The sequence below is a fragment of the Seriola aureovittata genome, chromosome 3 (assembly GCF_021018895.1).
Source record: "Seriola aureovittata isolate HTS-2021-v1 ecotype China chromosome 3, ASM2101889v1, whole genome shotgun sequence".
Lineage (NCBI taxonomy): Eukaryota > Metazoa > Chordata > Actinopteri > Carangiformes > Carangidae > Seriola > Seriola aureovittata.
Window position 1 is genome coordinate 10,900,079 of NC_079366.1, and position 27,699 is coordinate 10,927,777.

Sequence of the window (27,699 nt, forward strand, 5' to 3'; positions counted from 1 at the left end):
ACATCGCTTTAAGAGCAAATAGTTATGAAAACACTGTACAGTAACCCTAAAACTATTCCCATTTGTTTCCTCTCACACATTTTCACTGGTGGTCTTAGCAAGCTGAGAGCCTGCAAACTCTCTGTTTTGGGTCACCACTTAGAGTATAAAAGGCCCAACAACTCCTTCCCCTCAATGCCCTCCCCTCCCACCCCCCACAAAAAAAAGCTGCACAGAATAATGAGCAGTAAACAAGGGGAGTAGCAGAGGGGGGCAAGGGTTGGGGGGGGGGGGGGGTGTACTCGAACTGAGGGGTGACAAAAGAGCAAAAGAGGGGGTGTCTCCACAGCAACTGAGTCAAGCTGTTTGAGTCACATGGCCCCAGTTTCTTTTGAAACCAGTGAGAAGAGGCTTGAAGCTCAGCCTTCCGTCCATGTTTTTGGATGCCGATGGCAGCAACATGAGTGGAGCCCAAGAGGAGAGAGCAATGACAGCAGACAGCCTCCATCTGAACAGGACCGCAGCTTTAGGTCTGCATGACGAGGAGATGAACACAGCTCTGTTTGGTGCGTTATGTCAGTTAAGTTTCTTTCATTTCACAGAGACACTGCAATCAAAGGAGATGTTTCTTGTAAACTCAAGTCTTCATGCCAAACTGCTGAACTGTTGTTTTCTACTTAAGAGCAGCTCTTTGCTCACTAACTTTCATCATTGTTTAGCGTGTCATCATCCAATTTATCTGAATGAATGACGCTTCATTGGTTCTTCTAAGTGAAACATTTGTATTTTTTCTTCGACTCAGAGTTCAAGGTGTTCAACATTGTCATCATTGCTCTGGCTTTGTGTATCCTCACCATCACCGGCCTCTACTGCATCACCGTCTGCTACAACCGCACCAGGTGAAGATCAGATACCAGTTTCCTTGTTTTGATACTTAAAAGAATTAGTGCCGTAAATTCTCGTGTATGACCTGCTTTTCTCGCCTTTGTTAGGATCCATGGATGTATGTTTGTTTCTGTGTAGGTGAAGATTCTGGTTCAATATCATATGAGATAGCTTCATCATACCCTGTGTAATGATTTATATAACATTCAGAGAAAAACCTTTACTTTATCAATGTGTGATTGAGCTGCTGAGTCTTAAAAGCTACTGTGAATTCAGAAAGAGTGCAGCAATGTGAAATGACATTGAATTCATTAGTGCAATTAGTACCATCTTCTTCATCAGGCAGTCAAAGCGAGCCCATGTGTATGAGAGTGCAGTGACCCGAGGGGAGCCGACGGACCCTGTCGCAGTTAAAGCAGTGAAGAGGTCGACCAGCTTCATCAACCCTCTTGCCTTCTTCAGGAAACCGGAGGCAGCAAAGGACAACTCCAGGATCTATTACATCTACAGCAACCCGCTGCCTGTAGGGGTGAAGGAGGAGGAGGAGGAGGGGAGGATTAAAGTCCCACAGAGACCAGAGGAGCAAACTGCACTGTCGCTGCCCCTGTCGTTTCAAGAGTACGCCAGTGATCCAAACAGTGGCGTCATCCTGGACCCTCCGATATTTTACATGCAGCTTTAGAGGGAGTTGAAGAGTTAGGCTGTAGGGGTGGGAGGGGTGTAGCGCCACTTGTTTTCAGTCTGAATGTCTGAGGTTTAAACCCTGCAGCTGTTTCTATCAAAAAGTTAAACTACGTCACCATGTGTAGGGCCATTACAGGGGCGCTCCAGCGATTTTACACATCAAGTTCAGTTCACACGTCATTGGGAGTACGCCTAGTCGTATAATTTCTCTGGAGGAGCTTGTGAAGCCCAATAAGTTATGCCACAGCAATGCCATTAGGGTTACCAAGGCAGAGGGTTGGAGACTACAAATCTGTAACAGAAAGTCATGATGAAGTTTGAAAGATGTGGGAGTTTATCAGGCAAGGAGGTCAATATTGCAGTCAGGTTGCATGATAAGGAATGCAGAATCCACTGCTTTACAAGTATGACCCATACTAGGGACTAAAATTCAAGATATTTTGGCCATGACTCCGTTTCAATCAATCAGTGAGAGTAAAATCTTAAATCACTGGTGTACCCCTTTAAAACCCCGAAGTGCACTATATAACAAGGAAGTCCAGAGTTTCTCAGCATTTCTACTCCAGAGTAGTTTGAATAAAGTGTAAACAGTTTGAAGTTGCTGCTTTGATTCTGTTTCTGAGGACGAAAAAATGTGGGTGGGATCAAAAGCAAACAAGGATGTGTATCCGATAGAGGACGGTCCAGTGGAATTTGACGCTGTAAGGAAAATACCTGTCTTGATGTCACTGGACTAAGGTGCAGCACAGCTCTCAGGCCCAGCGCAGCATTTCACAACATTTTCAGGCAACAGAGGTGCATGCAGGACTTCATTTGAAAGATGCTAAAATCAAGCACAGGATTAATACTGTTGATTACAAAAGCCTGATAACTTAGTGTGTTTGGCAACATATTAGGAAAGTCACTTTTAGCCATCTCTTTCAATGCATAGTAGGATAGTATTTAAATACATACTTTTTTTGTCATATGCAAACTTCATAATTCCAATTTAATTTTGTTACTTCATATAAAAAGGACTTTGTACTTTTCACAGCATTTTAGTTTACAAAACCTCACAGGATAACCTCAGAAATGCAGGATTTACACACTGACATGAGAGTGTCATATGAAACTTTTCATTATTTTGAGACACAAAACATTAAAGCCATGCAAGTGTTTCTTGATTTTCATTGATCTTTAATAAAACTGCTGATACGATGTGCTTTACAAAAAGAAGCCGAGTGTGAGACACAGAGAAAGATGAGGAAAATACAAACGATTTTCACTGCAGAGCAATCGATCGTAAAGTACTCCTTTGAAAACATGATTGGACTGCAAAAGAGTCAGTCCTCAGACGATTGGCTGGCTCTCTCTGACCAGCCACTCCAGTGCCTCCTTCCTGCCCTGCCTCTCCAGCTCTGCTCCAACCACCTCCCGGCACTGCCTGTGGTACTCGTTCACCCAGTCACGCTGCAGGACAGTGAAGTGAGGGTCAAATCGTGAAAAGACTGTGTTTAAGTAGCAAATAATGTACTAGGAATATATGGAAATATCATCAAATATTCAGATGCATCGTTATGACTTTAATTTAGGTCATCTTAAGCTAAATGGTTCCTATTGTATGAACAGAATGTAAAGTAGGCTGCATTCAAGTGTTGTTGTATTTCAAGTGTTTATCACATTACCAATAAAAAATCTTTTGAGATGAATTTTAAATTTCATAAGAGTGAATTTTTCTTTGATTAATATCTTGGTGGATATTCCTCACCTCCTTCTGAGTGAGCAGCTCTGTGTTCATCATCTTGACTTGGATAGGGACCAGAGTGAGGGGCTCAAATGTCAGACTCCCTCTGTTTCTGTAGTTGTACTGCGCACACGCGCGCACACGCGCGCACACACACACACACACACACACACACACACACACACACACACACACACACACACACACACACACACACACACACACACACACACACACACACACACACACACACACACACACACGTTTCCTTATGTTGATTGTGAGTAAAATGTGTTATTTTTACAACTTGAGAAGCAGAGTAATCAAATTCTATAGCTTTACAGTGTGAGCACTCCTTCTGTCTAATTCCCCTCTGATTTAAAGACCTACTTTGGGCTTAGCTGGTACAACAAGGACCACATTTTCCAGGCGAATGCCGAAAGATCCATCTTCATAGTACCCAGGTTCTAGAAAAAAAAAAAAAAAAGACAAGAAATTAGATGAAGATTTAGAACTTGCACTAAGACTACCGCTTCCTGTCTTGGAGAGCTCCATCCACACTCACAAATGTCTAGTGCTCTGGTTCCAACATAACAGAAAACTGAAATGCTTAAGGGTTGCGTGTGACTTGGACAAAGGAAGGACAGTATCTTTAGCTGCCTCAACGTGTCTTATCTATGGGTTTGGCTGTTACATACTGAAGAAGAAAATCAACAGAAGCAGTTTGTTGTTCATTCCTGCACTGCAGCCAGAAGCCAATATGTGACACTACTGAGACATCTCTAAGGTATTTAATTACAACCTGCTTTTATGTCACTAACGCATTACTTTCACTGACCTGACTTTATTTTAAATTGCCGTTTATCAACCCCCGCCAAACCCTGTCGTACCATCACTGACGATCATGCCGGCCTCCAGAGGTTCATCGGCGAAGGTCTTGTAGCTGATGCCGCAGGGCCCCTCGTGGACGTTGAGGAAGCAGCCCACGCCGTGGCCTGTACCATGAAGGTAGTCCAGCCCCGACTCCCACAGGGCTGCACGGGCAAATGAATCCAACAGGTGGCCTAGGGAGAGCATGGGAGTTTAGAGCTAGCAATCACAATACAATACACAATAAAAACACAAGTCTGTGCCTAAATGTAAAACTGAGTTTTTGTATTTAGTATTTATCCAAGTTGTGAAAATGAATGCATGAATGTATAAATAAGTCATCTTTTGTTCACCATGCGATCAAGTGGGAGAGCTATGATTTACCCCGTTTCCCTCCATCAGATGTAATGCACAGAAACCATATCACAATTCTACTGAAACTTTCTGACATGCCGTATCTTGATGCTGCATTTCCAGTCTGACTGACCTCATGTAAAGGCCACAATTAAAATGTCAAGTTCACTGTAGGTGGAATTATATTTGCTTGAAGTTTAAAAATAGCCCACTGTGTCTCTCCAATTTCAGCAGAAATTCTCCAGTCCTCCTTGGGCGTGACAGCAAATTTCTGACTACACATGACTAAGTACTGATTCACCAAAATGAAGGCTTCATTAATCTTGAACAACATGTTTACGGATGAGTAGTTTTTTTTTTTGTCTGAGAGTGACAATAAAAGATTTATTGTCAACACAATATGGAAGGAAATACTCAAGAAACACATACACACAAACATATTGGGTGCATTGAACTGGTATGGTACGTGCAGTGTAAGATCACCCTTATGTCAAAGTAGAGGGGGGGGGCACCTTTTGTTCCATTGGGGAAAACAGCAGCACTGACAGCTATGTGGCCCTTCAGTACATAGGTAAAGCATTCCTAGAGCAAGAAACAGAGAGCAAACGATGTGATAAACTAAAGAAAATCAATGTTTGGGATGGATTCAGTCAATGTTTAATGACACTGCAGTGGTTCTAAGGTTTAGTTTGTACATGTTGACAATAAGAATAATTCAAACTCAGATTAAAATTAAAATGTACCTTCTCAAAAGCAGATGGTGTCCCAAAGTGCATGGTGCGTGTGACGTCTGTGGTTCCATCACTGCCAAAGACAGAATACAGATGCAGATGTATTTCTTTGTGCTGTGCAAAAGAACACAACCATTCCTATGTTGTCTGCGTTCTTGATGACTGTCTGAATTAAGACATATAAGTCTTACTAATACTAGACAGCACTGGTTGATCTACATGCATTTGCTGTGTATTAGAATGATCTTGTTTACACAAATTGAGCTCCAGAGTCGATCAGGTAAACTTCATTCATGGTGAGGGTTCTGTTGGTTTCAGGCAGTGGTCTAAAGGAAACAGAAAAAAGACATTATTAACTATTTTTAAAGAACAACAACAAAAAAAAAATACAGTTACATAAATTTGTTTCTTTCGCCAGCTGACCTGTAATGTATGATTGCTCCATTTGGACCAACGCTGGAGATTGTGGGGAAACTGAGGCCCACAAAATCTTTCTGTTGACTGAAAAAGAAACGAGATCCATAAGAAAAGCAGCACTCTCACACAGGATGTCTTAAAAAATAAATGTTAACATGTGAGGGAATTGTTAAAGATAAAAAATAAATAAATATTACACTTTAGAAGGATCGAAGGATACTCTAAAGGCAGCACACTGAGAGAATAATCTTAATTTTACGGCCTTCAGTAGACATTTTGTGTCACTTCCGTGTCCAGCAGGGGGAGCTAATACTCCAGAGTAGTCACTATGAAAGCATACAAACAGCATCTTCCAAACTCAACATGTCAAGCATGAAAGCTGACGCGAAGTAAAACTGGAAATGCTCGTCAGCCAAATGAGGACGACCAACGTGGTCTGTTCCACAGAAAAAAAAGAGAATAAGAAAGATAAACACACCTGCGTAGTTCTTCAGCCTTATCAGCAGCAGAGATCTCTGTCACAGTGCCTTTTGGAATCTATAAAACAACAACAACAATAACCGCAGCACCAAGTTGCACAAAGAGGGTTATAGTTCAAACTCAAGCCGAGCGACATTCGTCTGAAATCACGATTCCAGCACTGATTAAAGTTTTAGTGCATTCCAGTAACTGTTCAAATCAGACTTTTGACTAGTACTGTACATTCCTATAATATAAGAACAGAAAACTGAATTGGTCAATGATTAAAATAATATGGTGAATGAAAGTTATGATCAATTAATCATTTATGTAGGAAAATAGTCCATTGCTCTTACAATACAAATATCCACTTTCTCAAAGACTTGTTTAATTTTCCATTCAAACCCCTGTGAACACAGACTAAAAGAATCTGTTCTTTTCTCTAATGAACCTAATGTTTGGCCTCAGAAAAATAAATAAATAAGTAAAACAAAATACCTCCTTTTCCAACCAAGCAAAGAGTTCACACAGGGCAACCGCATCCTTGATCTGTTGGTAAACAGAAGAAGAAAGTGAATATTATTTATTTATTTTTTTTATGAGGTTAACAAGACAGTTTACAACAATGTCATAAACTGAATAAAAGCTAAGCACTGCAAATATCAGGCTCAAAGGTTCTTACGTGGGCCATTTTCATGCCTTGAATCTCAGTGGCATTCTTCACAGCCTTGGCGAGGCAGAGTGGAGTGTAGGGAATTGGAGTCCTGTGGGCCTGAAATCGATCAAGCGGAAACATTTGCAATCGTAGTTGATGTTACCTTGATATAAATTTGACAGTGAAATATGTTTACCATGACTTACTATTACTATGACAAATATTTGGTGCATTGTGCTTACTGTCAAAGCCAAGAGAATGAATACTGATCATCCAAATGTTTAAGAAATGCTGATAATTCAATGGTTCAGTAAATTAACTGGTGATTATTTTCATATGAGGAAAAATCAATATTCAACTGGATATCAAAATACAACAGAATGTGTCTGGTTCGAGGATGCATTTCATGTTTCTGTTTATGAAAAGGGGCATTCACACTATTATAAGGTTGTACAAAATATTATCCATAACACTGAGATGAAAATATCTGAAATTTTAAATCCTGCAAAACAGGTTTTTAGTGAGAACGTACGTAATTTGGGAAAGATACGGATAATGAGTTCTGATATGTAGCAGTTTTTCATACTTGGAGAGCACAGTCAAATTTATAAATGAGGAAAAACACAATCGAGACACAATAAAGCTATTTTTATGTCCACTGTCGTGACCACCATAAACAATTAACTGTCTTCTAAATGCTACTGCTTGGTGTGTCTGCTCTCTCACCTTGGGGATGACCTGTGTGAGAGCACAGCTGGCTTTGTCACAGATCCACACTTTGTCCTTGGGGCCGAGTGCAGCGCAGATGGCCTGGAGCTCAGTGTAGACCGACTCGTACGGGAAGGTCTGGATGCTCAGCTCAGGCTTGCTGGGAGAGTCCAGCTGCAGATGGTCTCTCAAAGCGGGATCAGAAAGGCGCTTTAGGTCCACAAAAAGCCTGCAGGGAGGAAGGAGCTGGTCAGTGAGGAGTGGCTTTAATGTATTACTAGGATTATATCTGCCTCAATGGATTTTGTAAACAATATCCTACTTAAAAATGTATGACTGCAAATTTGGTTTTTGCTTTATTTGTGCGAAGTTCATGTTTTGAAGATTAATATCAAATAACGATAACACGTGAATTATCGTGTAAACAGAGGTCATGGTATAGTAATGAATTTAAAAGGTGATCATGTAAACAAAATGCTCTTGAAAGTTCATAAACAGCTAGTGAAAATATAAATTTAATTTAAAACTATACTAATACTTTACTATATAGTTTTCATCCCTGCTATCTTCTTCTGCCTTTGTCAAATCTTTGCTCATTGATATCTGTGGTCTGTAATCAACTACTTCACATGACTGTTAGAAGCCTGTGATCAAGAGGTTTGGTGGTGTCTACAAATTTTGATAAATTCGATGTTTAAATGTTCTAAGGTCTCTTCAGTGTCATTAAGGATAAAATTAAATTTAAGAGTTTTAATTAACCCCTAAAACTAAATGTAAAAAAACCTCAAAAAGAATAATGTAAATATTACACTTTAGAGTTATAAGTATGTTACTTTTGGTCAAAAAGCAGCACACTTTTATTACTATTTTACTAGTAATTTCTACACTGTTATATTGTATTTACTGGACTGTGTGTATGACATTTAGAGCTGTGTTTGTGCCAAAACACTTTCTTGCATATTGAGATAAGATATTGAATAGCTTACTGATCAACTGTGTTGTGTTATATTCCATTACCTTAATGTGTTCATTCCCACAATGGTATACGCAAAGAAAACTGGGTTGTACTCGATGTCGGCACCGCGAAGGTTAAAAAGCCCTGAGAAAAAGGAAATAATAGAACATTACATTTTAATAACAGGTAATGATAATAAAGAAAAACAACTGTTTCATTCATGACAGTGACAACGTCAGCAGCCACTTCATCTGTCCTATTTTGAGCCATTTCAACATGATTTGACATTTCGAATAGTGTATTTCTGATCTCAAACCTCCGTGCATGTTGTTTGGTGTTAAATATCAGTGTTATTATTAGACTGTCACTCATCCTCTGTAGATGCCTCAGCAAATCCCCTTCAGTTTAATGCCCATTGAAACTCTCTCGTCTAAATGCTACTTGATGACAATCAAAATCAGCATTCCTCTAATTAACACAAGCTCTCAGACCAAACAATCAGAAACAAGAGCTCATTAGGCACGGTGAACAAGGTGCTCAAACAGGCATCTAGAGGGACACCCGTGTATCCCTGGGTCCTTGGATCGTGATCATGTATCGAAACGGACTTACGTAACAGAAGTGACGGAGGGTATGTCTGCTGCTTGTTTTACACTAATAACTAAAAACTGCTAAAACCTAATGCGGCAAACTCTAGCTACAATATTTGGCCCTCAGTTTATAACTCCACTCCACAGTCATAGTCCTGGGCTCAATAAACTGCACTCTTATCACAAGGTTAAGATTTCTCTTTTGGTTATAAAAAACAGATCAGAACAAAAACAATATCAAGTTTGTTGTCCAGTTCAATTAAAAAGATATGTCAGAGATTTTAAAGGGTGAATTGTTGAAAATTCATTTGGAAAGTGACAAAGTTAATTTACTGAAGTACTGCAGTTAGGTACAATTCTGAAGTTCCTAGTAAATGTACCTGACTTAAAAAATATTATCATTATATTATTATATCATTACTGTCTTCATTTGTAGAGTAAATAAATAAATAAATAAATAATAATTGATGATGAAAATGAACCGTACATGCAATCTCGTCCAATGCTGTGGCAACAAACCAGCTGATCTTCCTCTCGGTCATCTTGGCTCGCAATGTGGTGACCTTGTCCTGCCAGGACATACCTACAGGCAGACAGCACCAACATGTCATGACAGTGAATTCACACTCCTCAAAAAACGGTTTTTGAACTACAGAAAACAAAAGGTAAAGGAAAGCACTTCTCCTCACAATAAGATAATTCAAAAAAATAAGAATAAAATAATGGTGTTAATGTTCACATGGGATGATTTTAACATCTCTGTATCTCTCAAACAAACCCCTAATTAGCATGTATGTAATAATGCTGTCAGGGCAGTGGAGCACTGACCAGTGTAGTCTAATCCCAGGGTGCGGAGCTGTGTGCTGGGTCTTTTTGGGCGGTCTGTCCAAACCGCATCGATCAGGTTATCCTGCACCGCCACCAGAGAGTGGCCTGCACTGATCAGCGCCTTGGACATGTTCTTCCACTGATCTGAAACAAAACATCAGAGGATTGTATTAAGATGCACAAGCACTGGTTAAAAACACAAACATTATGTTGACAACAAGAGAACCGATGCGTCTGATGAGGAGATGCAACATCCAGCACCACACCATGAGAGCACTTGAGACAGCTTATGAATTTTACAGAATTTGCTCTATAGTCAGACTAGGTAGAAATGCACTGGAGCCATGTTGTATGCTATGTCCTCTTTTCATTTTTAATTAAATTTTTTCATTTTTTTTTTTATTTTACAATTTATATTTTCATACTGCACATTTTAAACTAACAAAATGTACTGAGCAAATTTCCTGCTGTATACTAGGGGCACAGTGTTCATGCTGCTCTTACTGTACTGTCACTGTGTGTGCTGCCTTTCTAATGATGCTGATCCACTGTGCTGAGAGGGAAATGTTACTGTAACCTACCGGCAGCGATGATCCAAGGATCGACTCCCACTTTAGAGTTCTCTGGCAGGACGCTGATCAGCCAGTCCTCCTGAGAGGGTGTCTCTTTCAGTCCTAAATATGATGATAAAAAACATGTTTATCACACAGAGATGTACTTTAAGCCTGACTCATACCACTGTGGAAAATACAGCACTAACAGTTCTTTTTGTCTTCAGGCAGCGTAGACATAAAAAGGTTAACCTTGCTTGACAAAACAAAACATTTGATTTTCCCTCTCAAATCACATCAAGAGTCTAGCTGTGATTCACGCCTCATATTCAGTAATCTGACAACAGTTTGATGCTGAGAGTACTTAACATTTGTGTTATCTATAAAGAGTGACTTCAATACAAAAGTGTGTAGTGTAAATCTGTGATAATATGAGCAAGCACTCAAAAGTATTACCAAAAATAACCACAACTTTTAAAAATGAAAAAAGGGGAGCTTAACAATACAATCAGCTTACACAACATTTCCGAGAGGCAGGTAGCACATTCATCTTGTACTAAAAGAGACAACAAGTAGGACATTACCCATCTTCATGAGGGTCCAGTTGTTGTCCATCTGCTGGCTGGCCTGGAGGAAGTATCGCCCGTCGGTCCACATTGCAGCATACTGCTCTGTGACGATGGCTGTACCTACACATCACAACACACAAAGCAAATTTGACATTTCCATTCACAGATGCTTTGCTGGATCCAGTTTGTACAATGGTAGATCATGAAAGCATGCAGGAAATTTGCATTGATCCTGGGAAGGTGATACACTAGTCTATTACTGCCTGTTAACTGTCTGATGTGTCAGCTGTGTTTGTACAGTAAAACAGTGCGTTCAAAGTTATTTATTTAGTTCTAAGAAGAAACATACTCAGTGTTATGCTTCTGAAATTACAGCATTGAATGGTCTGAGATTGAGTAAGATCCGCTTCTCTTAAACTGATGTTAGGGGTGTCAGTTTTCCCAGGGTTTTTTATTACAAAAGTAGGCCATCTCTGCAATAGAAACTATTGAGTAAGAGTTAAATTGAATCTGAGACGAGATGCGTCAGTATCTCGGTGGCTTGAATAGGACACAATAGAATAAAAGTTTGATTATCTCTGCAAGTTTGTTTATCACATTGTTGCAGGTTTTTTCCACAATGGAAATTAGATCTTGGCTTCTAGTCTGCCCAACTAAGATTTGAACCCGAGATGACTCATTTAACTTTAAAATATCATTTCCACTCACACACAAGCAAAACATACCTGCTGAGCCATTAAATCCACAGATAAATTCACGTCTGCAGTCACATGGCGCAATGTATTCGCTCTGAGAGACAAAGAGACGGAGAAAGAGAGACAGAGAGAAAGGCAGAGATCGGCCTCATTAACAATCAGTGTAAAGTGGCCATCAACTAGTCAGCCATTTTGAATGCCACCTTTGTTGCTCTTCTCACATCACGTCTTGTGCATGGAGAGGGAAAAGGGAGGAGCAGTGGGTAGAGGGCTACAATTAATTGTGAAGGTCAGACGAGGACCATCAGAAGTGAATCAACACACACGAAGTAAGACAGACAGGAGCAGCAAATCCGACACGTCGTATGCATGCATGCATGTCTTTGTTTACCGTTCAGTTTGTTTAATCATAGAAACATGTATTAATACAGGAAATGTATGTTATGTTTTTTTTTTGTCTGGTCTAACTTACCTGGTGGGCATCTCCAGAGGGGACGATGTAGGCCTGTATAGGCTCAGAGAAGTATTTGCAATTCCTCATCGCCTGGCGAAGCTGCCTGAGCAGCTCTCCAGTGATCTTTGGAGACATGGCTGTGTCTGAATCAGGACAAAGAATGATGACATAATTTAAAATTACCATAAAATTCAAGTAGGCTGATGTTATTTGATACCACGCTTTTTCTAATGCAATAAGATGCAAGATGTTGAATCTCAGAAGTTAATATAAAGGATGCTGAGCTAGAACAAGTGCAGACAGTGTTACAGACATTTTATGATATGAAAAGAATCTGTTTAATCTGCAAAAGCGGCAACGGCAATTAAAGGCAACCCAACCATTTAAGCAAAAAGCACCAAGACATTCCCACAGTCATTAATAGTTTCAAACCCACACTAATTATCCAGAGATTACCTGACTTTTGAGAAGCCATGTAGACTTCAGGTGCCTGGAGTTGGAAAGAGCCTGACTATCAACGTGGAGCTCAAAGTCACAGTGCACACCTGGATGTGTAACCTGCTGTAACATGCTGATTAAGCAACTGTCACAGGAGCCAGGGTTAAATATTAAAAGAATAATGCAATTGACCTATTTCAAATGCAATAACTTGACAAAGCTGAGACAACATCGCGCAGCGGTGAATTCACTGTCACTGTCCACAGCGTCTGAATGGCGTAAAATCGCCACATCAGCCACAAACCGACCAATCACATTGCAGTCTTCCTCATCGATGAGCTCTCCTATTGGCTAAACGCTCTGCATGCGATTGTTGTTTACAAGTTGTTCTTTAGAGCAATCGGGGGTATTTAAGGTTTGAGTAACTCGCTAGCTAAGTAGCGACAAAGAAATGTAACACTTGCTTCTGGTTTCTCTAAAAAAACAAACAAACTATAATACCACACAGCTTGTTGTTTCAATGGACGGGCTTTTTTATAAATCACAGATCATTGTTATCAACAGGCCAACCATTACACACAATAACTAATTGATTCAACGTGTGGCGTTGAATTTAGTAGTGGGTGTGGTAACACGACGGTGGGATGTTTGTAAAGTTGCTAGCCCTTTCCGCCAGTTTTACAGCTCTATGTAAACGCTTTTTGTCAGCTTTGTTAACGAACAACAGAGACAGGCATGGGGAGACCAGCCGTTTCCCCTCGGCTGAAAACAGTCAACATCCCTCTGTGTCGCTCCGTGCAGCCAGGAGACGTTAGCTCCCCAAACCGCCGATAGCTAACGTTCAAGTCCCCCCACATGCAGCCTGCGAAATGCTGAATACACACCCGGTGGTTTCGCCTTGGAAATGTGACTCTTGGGGTTAAAGAGAGAAAACGAAGCGCTCCTTTACCAGCTTGGACCTTGTGTTAATTTACAAAACAGGAGGCTGCCATTTCGTTGTTGACGTTTGCGGTCACGTGACTGCAGTTTCTTCCAGTAGACGCAGAGGGATCCAGACTCGCCTCTTTTTCTGTGAGTAATCATACACAAAGAAAACAATCTTACATAAAAGATAATCACTGCTACCGTATACAAAGAAAACAATCATACATAAAGATACATCACAATTTTAATGTCCCAGTGTATACAAAGAATAATTATACATAAACTGCATATCACTGCTTTTAATGTTCGACTTTATACAAAGAATAATCACACAAACTATTTAATATTCCAGGTGAAAAATCACAACACTGTCCTGTGTGCAGCAGCCCAACATTACTGTTAGGATATGGCCCCTTGAAACTGAGAAGAGGGTTTAAAAGGTATCAGGTAAGTCAAAAATATAACTGAATACACCAATAAATAATACAATTAGTTAAATAATTATAATGGAATGTAAAAGCAATTAACTTAACACTTTTGGCCATCAATCAGCCAACAACCCCAACAATCAGTTGACAAAAGTAATAAAAATTTGAATATTTTCGTCCTCTATTTGTCTTTTACCAGGCCGTTTCATTATTATTATTTAACTCATCGGTTTGCCTGTTTTTGAATATTCATTTATTTATGTCTTGGTTCACATTTAAGCATTAGTTTTTGTTTCCTACAATGTATGGACCATTAATATTTCCTGCACTTGCAATATAAAGCTTTACATGTATTTTTACACACCATTTTAAATATTTATCTGTTTTGTTTATTGACCAATTACATTTAACCAATTTGAGAACCTTTTACAGTCTTTCATTAGTTTTAGGGCTCCATAAGAACATTTAGTGGTGTCAGTGAGTTGATTTTTCTCTACCTAAATGTATCACTTTTCATTATAAAGGTTTATATGTTTTAATGAATAGTTTTATTAATATTAATATATATATATATGTAGATTAAGCCCTAAGTAGGATTAGGGTTTTCACAATAATTGTGTTATTTGTTACAAATCATAATAAATTGTAAATAAATGGGTTTTGGTCCAGCTGCTCTGTAGCACTTTTCCAAAACGTCAAAGGTCAATCAATTGGAGCCGCCTACCTAATAAACTAAGAGCTCAAGAGACCAAGTAAGGGTTCTGGAAGAGGATGAAAAACAGTAAACAAGATTTTGGCAGCCGAAAATGTAAGGGCTCACAACTGGCCTACACAGCATTAGAAAATGTTTTAAGAACCTTTAATAAAGTCATTAGTTACTACTTGCAAACCCTTTTTTAAAGAATGTCATATTAGATGTACAAAGTTTGATATGAATGTTCACAGTATTACTGTTCTGCTAAACCACTGTATACACTGTGTACACACATTTACTCATGTGCTGAGATGTTTTCACGGATTTAAACAGAAAGAAAAAAAATCACAGTGATTGTTGGCACGTCATACAAACATTATTGTCTTTTATTCACAGTTTTCCATATATTTACACAAAATTTGACATTGATTTATAGATAGTGCATACATGAATATTAAAAGTCTGGGAATCTGAAAAATGTAACACATTAACCCCCCTCTACCTTTTAACAGTCCAAATGAATAAAACATGAGCAGTATTTGTTGTGGGAAAAAAATGAAGCGATACAGTCATTATTTGTTTGCTAATTTATCAGATGACCATTGTACCACATGGTGCGCTTGATTTCATAAACATATTCACAATTTTACAACAGGAGGCTCCATGTATCCCTTCTGATGATGCATGGCACGGCTGAACCTCTGAGCTATAAGTAAGTTGTAGAAGGCAGCAGGCAGGCGGCAGCGAACATCAAGCCAAGAAGAAAACTTCCTGGCATCAGTGGCGAAACTGCACTTGGTGGAGGTGAAGGCGTCACATCTGAAAGGTGTCCACAGGTTATTCAAGCAGGGCCCGAGATATTAAAAGAGGCTGTAACTCAAGTGTATGTTATTCTTGTACTCTGACGTTGTGTTATTAAAAGCATATACACACCTCTCCTGAAGCAATTCAACAATAATAAAAAAATTTTTTTTAAATAGTTTACAATGAATGTTTCAGTTGGATTTAGTATTTTATCAGTGCTTGGCATGGCTTTCATGTTCTCCGGTTATGAAATATATGTTATTATTTTATTTTATATTTTACTTGTTATTGTTACATTCACTCTAGTTCAACTGTGCCATGTGTTTACTGGAATTTATTTTTATTTTTTTTTTATAAATCTGAAAGAATAATCTGGAGTATGTTAACTGGATCATCTTGGTATGTGGGAAATTGTTAAAAAAGAGATAGAGCTCTTGCACAGGATGGATGGATATTGTGCCCTATTTCCATCAAATATTTGTTGAACAGGAAATATTAGTTTCAGAGAGCTGGTTGTGTTCATAAATACAAGTTAAACTATCCAATAGTTCTGTTGTTTTTCTTAGAGTACATTAACAAATTCTCGTTCTCATCATGGAGATAAAGTGCGGTTTAAGCGACTGTGTGATTACATTATGGAGCAATCTTACCTGTACATGAATCAGACTCTCTGAACATGCCCATCAGCTCACTGGTTTTGACAGACCTCAGAAGTTCTGTGCTGACACTCCCTATAAGATACAGAAAATGCTGGGTCACACTTACACTAAGGCAGTCCAAGACACTTGGGCACTTGCAGTTCTTACACTTGATAGTAACTGTAGTTGAGACCAAAAGCAGTTATGGGCTTGTTTTTTCGCATCATTAAGTCAGATGATGAATGAATTGTGCAGTGCGTGTCAAATGCGCCAGAAAGAACAAATAGTTGCTCTTACGCCACATAGAAAGCTTTGTTTTCATTTCAATTGGTTGTCAAGTGCTGAATGTATGAGTGCTTATCAGGTACTTTTGCGACAAATCATTCCCTTAAAACAATGCAGTGCTGGAGCTGTTAATTGTTTTAGTTTTCTAGTCTGTGACGCAAATAAAACTCTTATTCTCATCAAACTCTCAGCTATATGCTCTCTGAAAACGTTTGTCTGTGCATCTTTCTGCTGTATTACTATCATAAACATAGTCACAGTAGAGGAGGCCTTCTCAGGAGTTATTACAGTAGTAAACTCTTCACCTTGTGGGAGATTTCTGAGGGCATAAATACCTGTCCTGTGCTATACTGTGTGAAACCTCTGTACAGATACTTCTCTGTTCCCCTCACTGGGACAGAGGAAGGGACAGAAAATGAGACAGACAGACACTCAACACCAGCATCAGGTTACTGAGAAATGTTTCAGGTTTTCTAAAGATTTTCAATGCCCATAATAGTTCATTGTCCTGATGAACACAGCCATTCTGGACACACCGCTTGCCCAGATAACTCCTGGAGGCCTGAAGTATCTAAAGCGTTGTCATGACATACATGTTGTACATTCAGTCCGATAGATTCATGTTATAACAGATAAAATGAATAGATCCTGTTTTAAGAGCTATGTTATTCAAAAAGGTCATACCATTGCCTCTTCAATGCAAATTAGACACGTTGTGTTGATAGGGGAACATCCTTTTTTTTTAGGGGGTTCCTGCCTTACCAGACACCATGAAGTTGACTTGCTGGCACCTTCCACCTGCTGCAGGGAGGGGAGAGCTGGGGAGGATGGTGACTCTTGCCATTTCCAACTGCAGGACATTTGCAACCCTCCTACGGAAGTCATATCTGGGCAAAAAGAAATGAAACAATAACTTTGTAGTTACATAATGCAACGCTTACCAGGGGATACCAGGAAATACATTGTTTTCATTGCATTCACTCTAATCAGATCCAGGCGCGCTCAACCTGGGGTATTCAGAGCACTGCAGGAATGATAATAACATCTTAGCAGCATGCAAGATGCAAGATGCATTTTTACGATATGAATTACTAACACGTGAGTCATGTTTTAAATCAAAGCTAGAGTAAGCGATCTTAATCTAATAAAAATTCAGCTAATATCTCCTTATGGTCTACTAGCTGTCTGCTATGTGTTTGTGCTGAAAACAAATCTGGTGTTCCTACACAGCCCTGGTTCAGTAAATGCGAAATCAACAATTGGCTTGCACAGAGCCGTTTCAGCCAATCAGAAACGGGGTGTTTGTGCTCCTGCACAGGACAAGGGAAAGAAACAGATGCCCTCCTCAGACCTGGCATTAACGTGTGTCTCAGGTGATCAGATCACAAGTGGACAGATCTAAGTAAGTCAGTTAACACCTGGCATTAATGTGTCTTGAGTGACCACTTGTGATCGGATCTCACATCCCAACCCTGTATGCAAATAACCACGTATGTGTTGTTGTTTTTAGCCAATCCGACAGTGACAGATGGGTCTGTTGTCAATTTGTTTGTGTGATAGAGAGAGCAAGAGAGAGAGAGACAGGGGTAAGGTGGGGCTTAGCAAATAAAAGCGCTGCACAGAGCTCTACTGTGAAATACAGTTTTAGCCATTTGAAATGGTAAAATATTTTTGGTTCATTCATAAACTGCAGGGGGACTAATCATTTGATGGCAGGGAGTGGTGTGTCCTGGGCCACACATTCACATTTCATGAGAAGCCTTGATGGAAAAATGTCTTGATTGCCATGTCCTTAAATGACCTTGTCTGACCTTCTCTTGTGCTTACCAAACTTCTCTATTGTATTTCTAGAGAAATACAATAGATCTCTCTATTTCCATTTTATTTCTTCAGAAATACAATAGAGAAGTTCTATTATTAAACACTCACCAAGCACTTCTGAAGATTTGTGGTTTACAGAACTCAAAATAAACTGCACAATGTGGTACAAACACATATTTGCACTGTATATTTAAACATAAACTTATGTTTTAAGGTTCTGTAATACACTTATTAGGGATACGTTGTGTTAAGCTACATGGTGTTACACTGATCATTTTATTCTGTATGCAATAAGGATTAATTGCCCAACATTTGAAAAAATGCTGTCCTGATTGCATTTTTCCTACTTCTTTATTCATAAGTAACATTTGTACACAGTGCCAAAGTGTTGTTCACCTAAAAATGAACACATATAGAAGTTACTTTACGCCATTCAGTGTAGGAGTCACTGCGGTAGGTACAGTATGATTCATGCCAGTAGAAACCACCGTACATGTCTACAAACTACTGTAGAGACCCACCCACTAATTTATGAAGTCAAAAATAGTCACACAGTATTTACAGGAACAAGAATCTGTAATTAAATAAATACTCTGATTACAAACATACAAGACAAATAAAGCATGTTCTGCTCAGGGAAACATGGAAAGTCTCCAAAGAGATTAAAGATCAATTATTAATCACACAGTATGACTTTTTATTACACGCACCTGCTGAAGTTAGTCACTCTGAGAAAGGTCTGCTCTGCTGAAGGGGATTCTGGGAGGATGTCGGCACATGCGATGATTCTGCTTCCGTTCTTCAGCACCAGAGACCTGTGGACCACTAAAAACACAAAGAAACATGAACCACATTTCTTCTTTGCACATTATGATATTCACTAAACATGAGAAACTTCCTTTCCTGAATTAGCATTGCTAATAAAGAAGAGCTTTTTCACCACTGCAATACACACATTCATTATCATTTCACTAGAAATAGCTCTGTCAGTGTGGTACCTGTGTTGTCTCCAGAGAGCTGGATGATTCTGTCAGTGTAGAGCTGACCCTCTGTCAGCCTGAAAGGGCCTTGCCTTGTGGATATCTCCCCCACCACACAGCTCAGAGGATACTGTAATGAACAGCTGTTCTAAAGGGGGAAGAGAGAGAAGGAACCAGATCTCACAGTTACCTCAATAAAGATATTTGGCACGATAACTGTGACTGGTGATGTCACAATGACATTTAATTGCAGTGTGACTTCTTTCTCTGCGCTGCTTGACTTTTCTTTAACTGGGGCATATACAAATATCCTTGTAATATCTTAATTAATTATTTACAGAAATATGTGTTGATTTAATTTGTGTATTTCACAAATTACACCATCACAAGTGTGTAACAAGAAAGTATCTCTATCATCTATGAAGCAGTTTATTCATCAGGCTGTTGGATTATACAACCAAACTGGTCTCAGTTAGTTGCTTTGATGATGGATTTGTTAATGGTGTCTTCATATAACAGTCAGTATTGTAATCCAGATTTTCTCTGAGCTACTATCAAGTTTTAGCACTTTGCATGTAGAAAATTTAGTTTAAGTCAACCAAAACAAATATATGGTTTTACAGAAACTAAATCCTTATAATACTTAAATAACAGCTCTGCATAAATTCTCACAGCATAAAACAAAAATGCCCTAAAATGTCAATAATAATAAGACGCAGATTAGATTTACACTGCTGATTTAGCAGCTTCAGCAGTAAAGTATCACTGAGGAAGCACAGAAGTAAAATAAAAAACAGTGTGGACTCACCGGTGATGTCATGTTGAAGGGATTGTATGTGCTGCCCACATTCTTGCACTGGCTGTCAGCGCCCATGCGGTTGTTGGTGATGAACAAGGACACCACAGTTGGCTGCACAAAGGGGTAAAATACAAGTGTGAGTATGTGTACATACTGTTTTTTTTTGTTTTTTTGTTAGTTAGTTTGTTTGCCGTGCACACACATCAAACAAATCTATACTATATCTATACTCTATATCTATACTCTACATCTATACTCCCATCTAAACCCTGCTACAGTCAAAAGCAAGGAACTTAACTTGCTGGAGGACAGTAAATATCTGAGAACTTCAATCACCCTGCACCATATTATTAATCCACCCTCACTGCACTGCAGCAATGCACAACCTCTTCTCAGATTATAGGCCACTGGTAGATTCTTCTGAGAATCAAGAAAACTGGCAGCAAAATTCTGTCTTGTGAGTGAGTGCCTCTTGTCACTGGATTCAGCTCCATTCTTAAGAAGGAAATTAAACTCAACACCTTCCTTTTGTCACAATCATAAAACCAATCCTGGTACTATCAACATGGATCTCTGTGTTGCGAGTGTTTCCACCTTCACATTGGGATTTACTTGGCCATTTATATTATTCTACTTGGCGCGGCTTTGGTGCCGTACCTATCTCATAACTTTTCCTTTCCATGCTTTTCTGTTTTAAAGAGTTTAAAACTTGCTGCTACATGGAAATGCATTTGGTTTTGTATTTTCAGTTGCATTTAGTTTACAGTATATGACTCTGCACTACTAGTTTTGTATCTTAGTTGCATTTAGTGTACAGGATATGACTCTGTACTTACATTTTCTCTTTCTACTGATTGAAGGGACACGTCCAGTGTGATATCACCGGTACTCCCATCAGGAAACATCTGCTGGCGCTGGGAGTGAGAAAAATCAATGAAACAATTAGACGGACTGAACTGAAAGTGTACTTTCATATTCTCATAGTAACTGGTTCAACCAGAACTGGGTACGTGCTTATGCTAAAATATAAAGGCAGTTAAAATGGACACCAGTGGTGATTTATGGATATTCCATACTTTCAGCATTCTTATACTCACTCACTTTTTGCTGAATCTGATTGAGCAAAAAAAAAAATCAGATTAAGCTTGAGAAAACAGATTTTTTCTGAAGACTATAATTTCGTGCTCAATAATATGGTCTTTTTGTAGATATTATGAGCTCTTATCCATAGATGTTGCGCAAAGCTCAGTATGGGGCCTCTGGAGGGCGGCTGACAGAGACAGCTGTTCCCTTGGTGAGCTTCCTAGTTCGGGGGGCCTGTAGGTTCCACTAGCCATAGCAGACGCACATTAGGCTAAGCTAATGATCTCTCCCCTGCTTCCCATAGCTCTCTATTGCAAATCTCCACAGGCATAATGAATTCACTGTCTGCCCAGCACAGCAGAAATACTCTGTCATGTTTTTGTGGCAGCTTGGCTCCTAATAAGTTAGCAAGAAGGAAAACCTTGTATATCTTCTATGAAATCTTGTAATTTAGCTGCTGGTGAAGGGCTGGGCTGGGTGATTTTTCACTTGAATTGACGATGGCCATGGTTTCTTAACAATTTCTAATGTTTTGAACTGAGGAATTGCTTTCAAAATAAAAAATGGACTGTCAGGCAGACGAAGGAAGATAATCTTATGGAGGGTGATATATTACAGGGCTAAATATCAGTGCCAGCAGTCTGTCCATTTTCAGTGCCAAGAACAATAGGTATTATATCCTCTTTCACTCCAGGCCGTACAGAAATACACCCACATCAATAGAATTTGAACGCTTGCCACCTGTTCACAAAGCCTCTGAAGAGGCGGGGAAAACATCCTTTTTTTCTCATTTTGTGAAATATGTCTTTACATTTTGTACTGTTGCAAACTGTGGCAATCTGTTATGAAATAAAAGTTGGGTTGAGTTAAGGTTACTAATATCTTTGGTGTTAGCCAACCACAGAAAATGCAATCTTTCAAATTTGGTGTAGGAGATGAGATCTGCTTTCTGTCTTAATAAAGAGGAACTCCACCGATTTTACACATCAAACTGTTTGCAGGTGTTGGACTACAAGTTTGAAGATGAAAAAGATCTGGGGGATGGGAGTGCAAACTGTTTGCACTTGATCAGTAATACTTAAAAAGTAACATTTTCAACATTTGATATTTGTATATAACTTGTAGATTATTTTAGTTAGTGTTTATCAGTCACAGGTGAATGGAGAACTGAATAAAACATGGTGTGTGCTGGTTAAAACAGAAGGATTATGACAAACACTGATGCAGCATATTTTGTAATTTAACTGTGAATCTATACATTGCCGTTAATGGAAAAGACATTTGCTGTTGTTGGTTCTTACCAGCCGGACTGTCCCTGTCACTGTACCGTTGAAAACAGCCTTGGCAATAATGAATTGTCCATCTGTATCTCTGTCAGCCAAGATGTTAGCACACCTCAGTCTGCAGAGGAAATGCAGGTGCACACACACACACACACACACACGCACACAAAGACACAAAAAGACAAACAAGATTAGCAAAGCATCCAAATCCTTCAGGCTTAACCCTGAGGACACAATATTTTTGTTGAGTTATTCTTAATGAATGAGGGAGATTAACTGACATGAATGGAGTGTGACTCACTGCCTGTGAATCCTATACCTATAATTGCCCTCTGCTCAGTAAACTGGGTAAGTCTGCTACTTTGCCAGAGGGCTGTTGCGGGTGCCGGAGGGTGGGGAAGCTTAAATGTTGGCTAGAATTGATGCAATTTTCTGTATGCGGTTCCTTATCTTATATGAATTAGAATGACAAATACTTTTTTGCAACAAACATGTTCCAGCAAAGGTCTACTCAGTGACCACAGCGCAGTAGTTAACCATTTCTTCTTGAGTTATAGGAACTTGTGGTCATTTTATATGTGAAATATTTTCCCAAACCTTCTTCTCTCTTTCACTTTGTCATTGTTGCTTATATCTCTCTAATGAGAACAAACAGCTTCTCACCTCGATGTGTTGGCGTGGTGAACCACCACTGACCTTCCCACGATGCTGTAGGGTCCAGTTAATGGCATGTTAGGGTCCATGTACAGAGCCTCAAGCTGGTTTAGGTCATTCAGCATCCCAAACTTCCCACTGATGTCTCCGATCTCATACTGGTCCACAGTGCCATTTCCTGGTGATGGAGAGTTTGATACGTTCCAGGCTAATGGGTTGAAGTGGCCCATGATGTTTGCATTGGAGCAAGGCTCTTCGCTGCCAGGTTTGATGGGCAGTATATGAACATGGTAACCCCCAGCTATGGTGTTCAGGTTCATCAGGGATACATTTATAGTTGTGGGGCCTTGTGGGACAGCCTGGGAGAACAGCACTTGGCCGTTGGACATCCCAGGGCCAAACCAGTTACCTAAGCTAGCTTTGGGGACCCGCACCATTGTAACATTGGCACAAGCGATTCTTGGCCCTCCTCTTTCTGCTTGATGGATGACCACGGAACGACCAATAATGCCTGACCCAGGCAACCAGGAAGTGACATCAGTGAAGAAGTTTTTTGCTTCCACTCCACCCACTTCGATGCCAAGGTTGATGGTACTGTGTTTGCCTGACATGTCTCCCACCTCACAGGATAAGGATCTGGATGGGGCACAGTGGAGGGCATAGCTGCTGTCTCCTGTGCTGATGTTAAAGGGGTTCCAGTGTCCACCTGTTGTGCTGCAGCGCCTTTCATCATCATCCCTCTCTGAGCTAATGGGATAGGTGTGAACATGCCAGTTGTGGTTTCTGGTTGCTGTCATTGTGGAATTTCCATACAACAGATCCGTGAAGATGGATACGTCAGACAGAGGATTGTTCTTCAGCTGGGTGAACCAGATCTCGCCAATCACAGGGCTCTGAAACCTAGCTCTGGCAACGATCACTTCACCAGGGTAGCTGATGCTGGCGCAAGCATACCTGTCGCCGTTTGTTTGGTGAATCACAACTGAGCGACCTACGATACTGTTCTGTCCAAACAGAGGGAGGTTGAAGTCTGTGAACACCTCATCCACCTCGTTTCTATTGGCAAGGGACATATGCTTGGCGCTTAGGTCACCAATCTCATACCTGTCATGTGTTGACCCAGTAACCCTCGGGTATGATGGGTCAGCAGTGTTGACTTGGAATGGGTTCAAGTGGCCACCCACACTAGCATTCGAGCATTGGCCTGATTGAGGAGACCTGACTGAAGGGACAGGAAATTGGTGGACATGGTAGGGGCCAACTTTGTTCTGTAAGTTAGTCAGGTTCACCCTCAACTCTGTCGTATCAAATGGGGAAGCTTGACGGAAGCTGAAGTATCCTTTGATCCCTCTCATATTCACAGCAGCAGTCACCCATTTCTCTGACACATTATAGATCTGAGCACACTTGTGACCTGACTCTATGCGGAAGAACAGAAAGCGAGTAGTGCTGATGTTGAAACTGATCTGGTCTAGACGTGTCTTCTCAGATTGCAAAGGGGTTCCGACCTTCACCACACCCAAAGAGGTCAAAGCGGAGGTGTTTAAGCTTCCTAGTAAAACATTACAGCTTGCGGCCGTGCTCGTAGATCCAAAGAGAGTGATATTGGTTTGTGAGGCATTAACCTGACCGATTGTAACAAGGTCTACAAGAAGCCTTGGGTTCATCTCTCCTGTGTTGAGGCGGATATAAATATTACCAGCGATTGGTCCTGTGAACCTGGCCTGACGAGTTAAGTGAGTTTGTCCCTGACTTACAACTGTGCAAACTTTAGTGCTGTTACATGTCTGCAAAGTCAGCGAGAAGTCGTCTAGGTTTGGTCTTTGATCAAAGAGGCCTGACACATTGATATTGGAGTTTGGATCAGCTGTGAAGTTAAAAACGCTGGAGCCGATATTTGCTCTTGAGCAAGGTTGAGCAAAATGGCCATACATGACGGGGAACTCGCTGAGGGAAAAGTTAAGTGGACCACAGGATCCAGCTCCAGACACATTGACAGTGGCTGTCTGGGCCATGGAGTCAAACTGCACGTACCCTACGACTCCTCCCATGTTCAGCGGCGCCACAAACTGAACACAGGAAATGGAATCTGAAAAGGACAACAAGGAGGAGGTGATGGAGGTGAGAAGGTTGATACTGGATGACCATGCAAATCCCTGAATTACATTTTTAAATTTTCAACTAAAAATTTTATTTATAATTTTTATAATTTTTATTTATTTGCACATTACCATATGGTTAATGTTACACAATTAAAGCAGTTGGTTAAGGCATGTTTCAAGACTTACAAAAATTATTCTGCTTCTTGGTACAATCATTTGTGTCCATATACTGTATATTGTTCATGTCAAATATTTGATACTAGACACAACTCCAACCTACTTCCACATCACACATACACAGCAAATTGTTTTTTATGGGACCAGTTCAGGAAAAAGTCTTAAAACCAGATGTAAACTAATGGATAAACTTACAGTATAGCTAAAACACAGTGCCTAATAAACAAAATGTGAAAAGCAGAAAATGTCTGAAATGAACATAAGACTCAAATAGTAATTACTGAAGAACTTTAAGAACTATAACTGTAAGAACTAGGTAAAAAGCTTAACTGATATAACAAAGCACAAAAGGTGGAAACTGGTTTAAAGTTTGAATGATGTTTCTATGTGAAACTTTGAATGAGTATGAAAGGGTTCAAAGATGGATAGAATTTTTGAATTAAGTTTCCATATGAGGAAGTAAAAGCCCTTTTGAAAAGCGTCCATGAGATGAAGTGGAAGAATCTTAACAAAGATATAAAAACTATTTGAAGAGTGTGAACTTCTGAAGCAAACATACTTATCAAACCACTTTCAAAATGCATATGATTGTTCATTTGCCTGGTGCAACTGTTTTTTTTATGCATGCTTAGGTACCAAGTCAGTGGCAGCACACAAAGACAAGCCGTGACATTTCATGAACTTTTAGGGAAAAATTGTCACTAACATACAGACTAATTAATCACTAAGTCACATATAACTTAAACTACCTATAAATAGCAACTTTACTCAATTTTTTTGTTTGACAAGACTTTATATAGTGCACTAACAGTTAATGATAACTAAAGTATTTTTCCATAAAAGCTCTCAATCACTTAGAATATGCCGCTTGTGGGCGACACAGTAGCCCCCATATGGTTTTTATACTGGCAATTCAGTTGCATGTACCTCTTACTTTCTATTCTCGGTACACTGTTAATAGCCACTTTCACTTCTTTAGTGTTAGCCCAGCAATTGAATTGACAGTTCACAGTGGAATTGCTACTTTCACAATGTGACCACAGCCCATGTCTAACATTATCTTCACTGACTTTATTTTGATTGCAATTTGATTTATTTCAAATACATAAAAAAATTTATTTTTGTAGTGTTTTTAAAAGCTTTGACAAATGCAAATTGCAAAACCTCAGTGCTCTATGTTTAAGCTGGCAAACCTAACCTTGTTTATAGTAAACTCTCAATCAAATTGGTATAGAAAAAAAAAATGCAATGTTTGGTTATTGTCCATTACCACATGCTACACCAGCAAACTGTGCATATTTGGGATTCTCTTTGGTTGTAGCTAGTGACTACCCTAAAATCACATTTCTAATTTTATAGTTTTAAACCTTTTCACAACACAGTGTGGTTAGGGAGATGCAACCCTCATCAATAAAGCTGATCTGCTGCGGTTAAGACTACAGTCAGTCTCAAAACAAGTTCAACATTATAAAGAAAGATGATCAGTTTTAACCAAACCCAGCAGTCATTTAGGTTTTCCCTCCAACAGAGAAAAAGAGCAGCTGATGATGATAACAAACACAACACTAACCAAAAAAACAAACAAAAAAAACTACTCAGTGAAATGATCCGCTATAAGAAAAAAAACTTGCAGACTCTTTGTACTGCACGGCACATTGTTTAAAAACCCTGGTGTAAACATTACATTGCTCAGTAGATGAATCATCCATTAACTCCATGTGCGACTTTATGCTGGATCAAATGTTGCAAAATGCTCAAAATACTCACCAAGTAAATAAAACAGCAGGGCAGCTGTCAGAAAGCACATGTTGCAGATGTGTGAAAGACGCAGCAAAGAAAAGGTGTTCTTAGAGTGGTTTGAGTAGGTGAGTGAAAAAAAAACAACAGCTCGGTTTCAGCACAAGAAGTTCAATGAGAGCAAAAAGATGGCATCTATTTGTGTGTTTCTAAGTGTGTTCTACAGCAACATGTCATGTGGGATATGTGCAGCCTCTCTTGTACTTCTGTTTTCAGCTGCAGTCTGTCTGTGTCAGCCTGTGATTGGTCAGCCAGACAAGTCTTTCATGTATGGAGGCAGGGGAGGGAGGGAGAATATTAGGCAGGCTGGATGGGTGGAGGTGCCTGTCATTGGTGTGGCCATGCAAATCAGTAACATATTTAATACAGCAATACAAGCAATAAGGAAGTGTTAACCACACGGGTAACACCCAGGTGGTTTTGTGTGACCCCTTGAAGATGATTCTGGTTCCAAGATTTGTTCTTTTCTTTCTCCGTTTAGGCCCTATTTCTGCGTCTTCCTCTTTCTTCTCATACAATATGCCTCAGCTGCCCTTGTGACAGGGCTGAGGGAGAAAAGAGGTGAAAATAGTAACGTGTTCCGAGAATAGCAGCCCAATGGCCCATCATTGTGAGCTGTTTGGGGTAGGCCACGCAGCTATTTACACATATTGGAGGGCCGGTGAAGTGGGTCAGGTCCTTCACT

At 39.7% G+C, this 27,699-nt stretch overlaps 3 protein-coding genes and 1 long non-coding RNA gene across 6 annotated transcripts; 2 read left to right on the top strand and 2 right to left on the bottom strand.

Annotated features, from left to right (window-relative positions):
• Nucleotides 1-337: 337 nt before the first annotated feature.
• Nucleotides 338-3,236, top strand: si:dkey-246e1.3 (uncharacterized). Of its 2 annotated transcripts, none has more exons than XM_056371930.1 (3): nucleotides 338-545; nucleotides 782-878; nucleotides 1,327-3,236. In XM_056371930.1, exons 1-3 carry the CDS (start codon nucleotides 413-415, stop codon nucleotides 1,544-1,546), a joined length of 450 nt encoding a protein of 149 aa, XP_056227905.1. In that variant the 5' UTR covers nucleotides 338-412; the 3' UTR covers nucleotides 1,547-3,236. The 2 variants fall into 2 exon arrangements, with proteins under 2 accessions (XP_056227905.1, XP_056227904.1); XM_056371929.1 differs by having other exon boundaries at nucleotides 366-545; nucleotides 1,207-3,236.
• Nucleotides 2,704-13,574, bottom strand: xpnpep1 (X-prolyl aminopeptidase (aminopeptidase P) 1, soluble). Of its 2 annotated transcripts, none has more exons than XM_056371928.1 (20): nucleotides 13,430-13,574; nucleotides 12,126-12,250; nucleotides 11,684-11,747; nucleotides 10,974-11,078; nucleotides 10,420-10,512; nucleotides 9,839-9,982; nucleotides 9,498-9,593; nucleotides 8,483-8,564; nucleotides 7,484-7,694; nucleotides 6,785-6,874; nucleotides 6,601-6,651; nucleotides 6,122-6,180; nucleotides 5,650-5,727; nucleotides 5,481-5,552; nucleotides 5,239-5,299; nucleotides 5,008-5,077; nucleotides 4,162-4,335; nucleotides 3,662-3,738; nucleotides 3,296-3,394; nucleotides 2,704-2,997 (listed from the first exon to the last, which is right to left on the bottom strand). In XM_056371928.1, exons 2-20 carry the CDS (start codon nucleotides 12,240-12,242, stop codon nucleotides 2,878-2,880), a joined length of 1,863 nt encoding a protein of 620 aa, XP_056227903.1. In that variant the 5' UTR covers nucleotides 12,243-12,250; nucleotides 13,430-13,574; the 3' UTR covers nucleotides 2,704-2,877. The 2 variants fall into 2 exon arrangements, with proteins under 2 accessions (XP_056227903.1, XP_056227902.1); XM_056371927.1 differs by lacking the exon at nucleotides 13,430-13,574 and adding an exon at nucleotides 12,564-12,825.
• On the top strand, nucleotides 13,484-15,346 carry LOC130166367 (uncharacterized). Its single transcript, XR_008827137.1, has 3 exons — nucleotides 13,484-13,616; nucleotides 13,822-13,916; nucleotides 15,247-15,346. It is a non-coding gene; the product is annotated as an uncharacterized LOC130166367 (long non-coding RNA).
• Nucleotides 14,960-27,204, bottom strand: cusr (Copper-only SOD repeat protein). Its single transcript, XM_056371925.1, has 10 exons — nucleotides 26,985-27,204; nucleotides 22,948-25,027; nucleotides 22,303-22,402; nucleotides 20,755-20,832; nucleotides 19,928-20,029; nucleotides 19,138-19,267; nucleotides 18,850-18,964; nucleotides 17,081-17,205; nucleotides 16,046-16,126; nucleotides 14,960-15,410 (listed from the first exon to the last, which is right to left on the bottom strand). Exons 1-10 carry the CDS (start codon nucleotides 27,022-27,024, stop codon nucleotides 15,298-15,300), a joined length of 2,964 nt encoding a protein of 987 aa, XP_056227900.1. The 5' UTR covers nucleotides 27,025-27,204; the 3' UTR covers nucleotides 14,960-15,297.
• Between the last annotated feature and the right edge of the window lie 495 nt (nucleotides 27,205-27,699).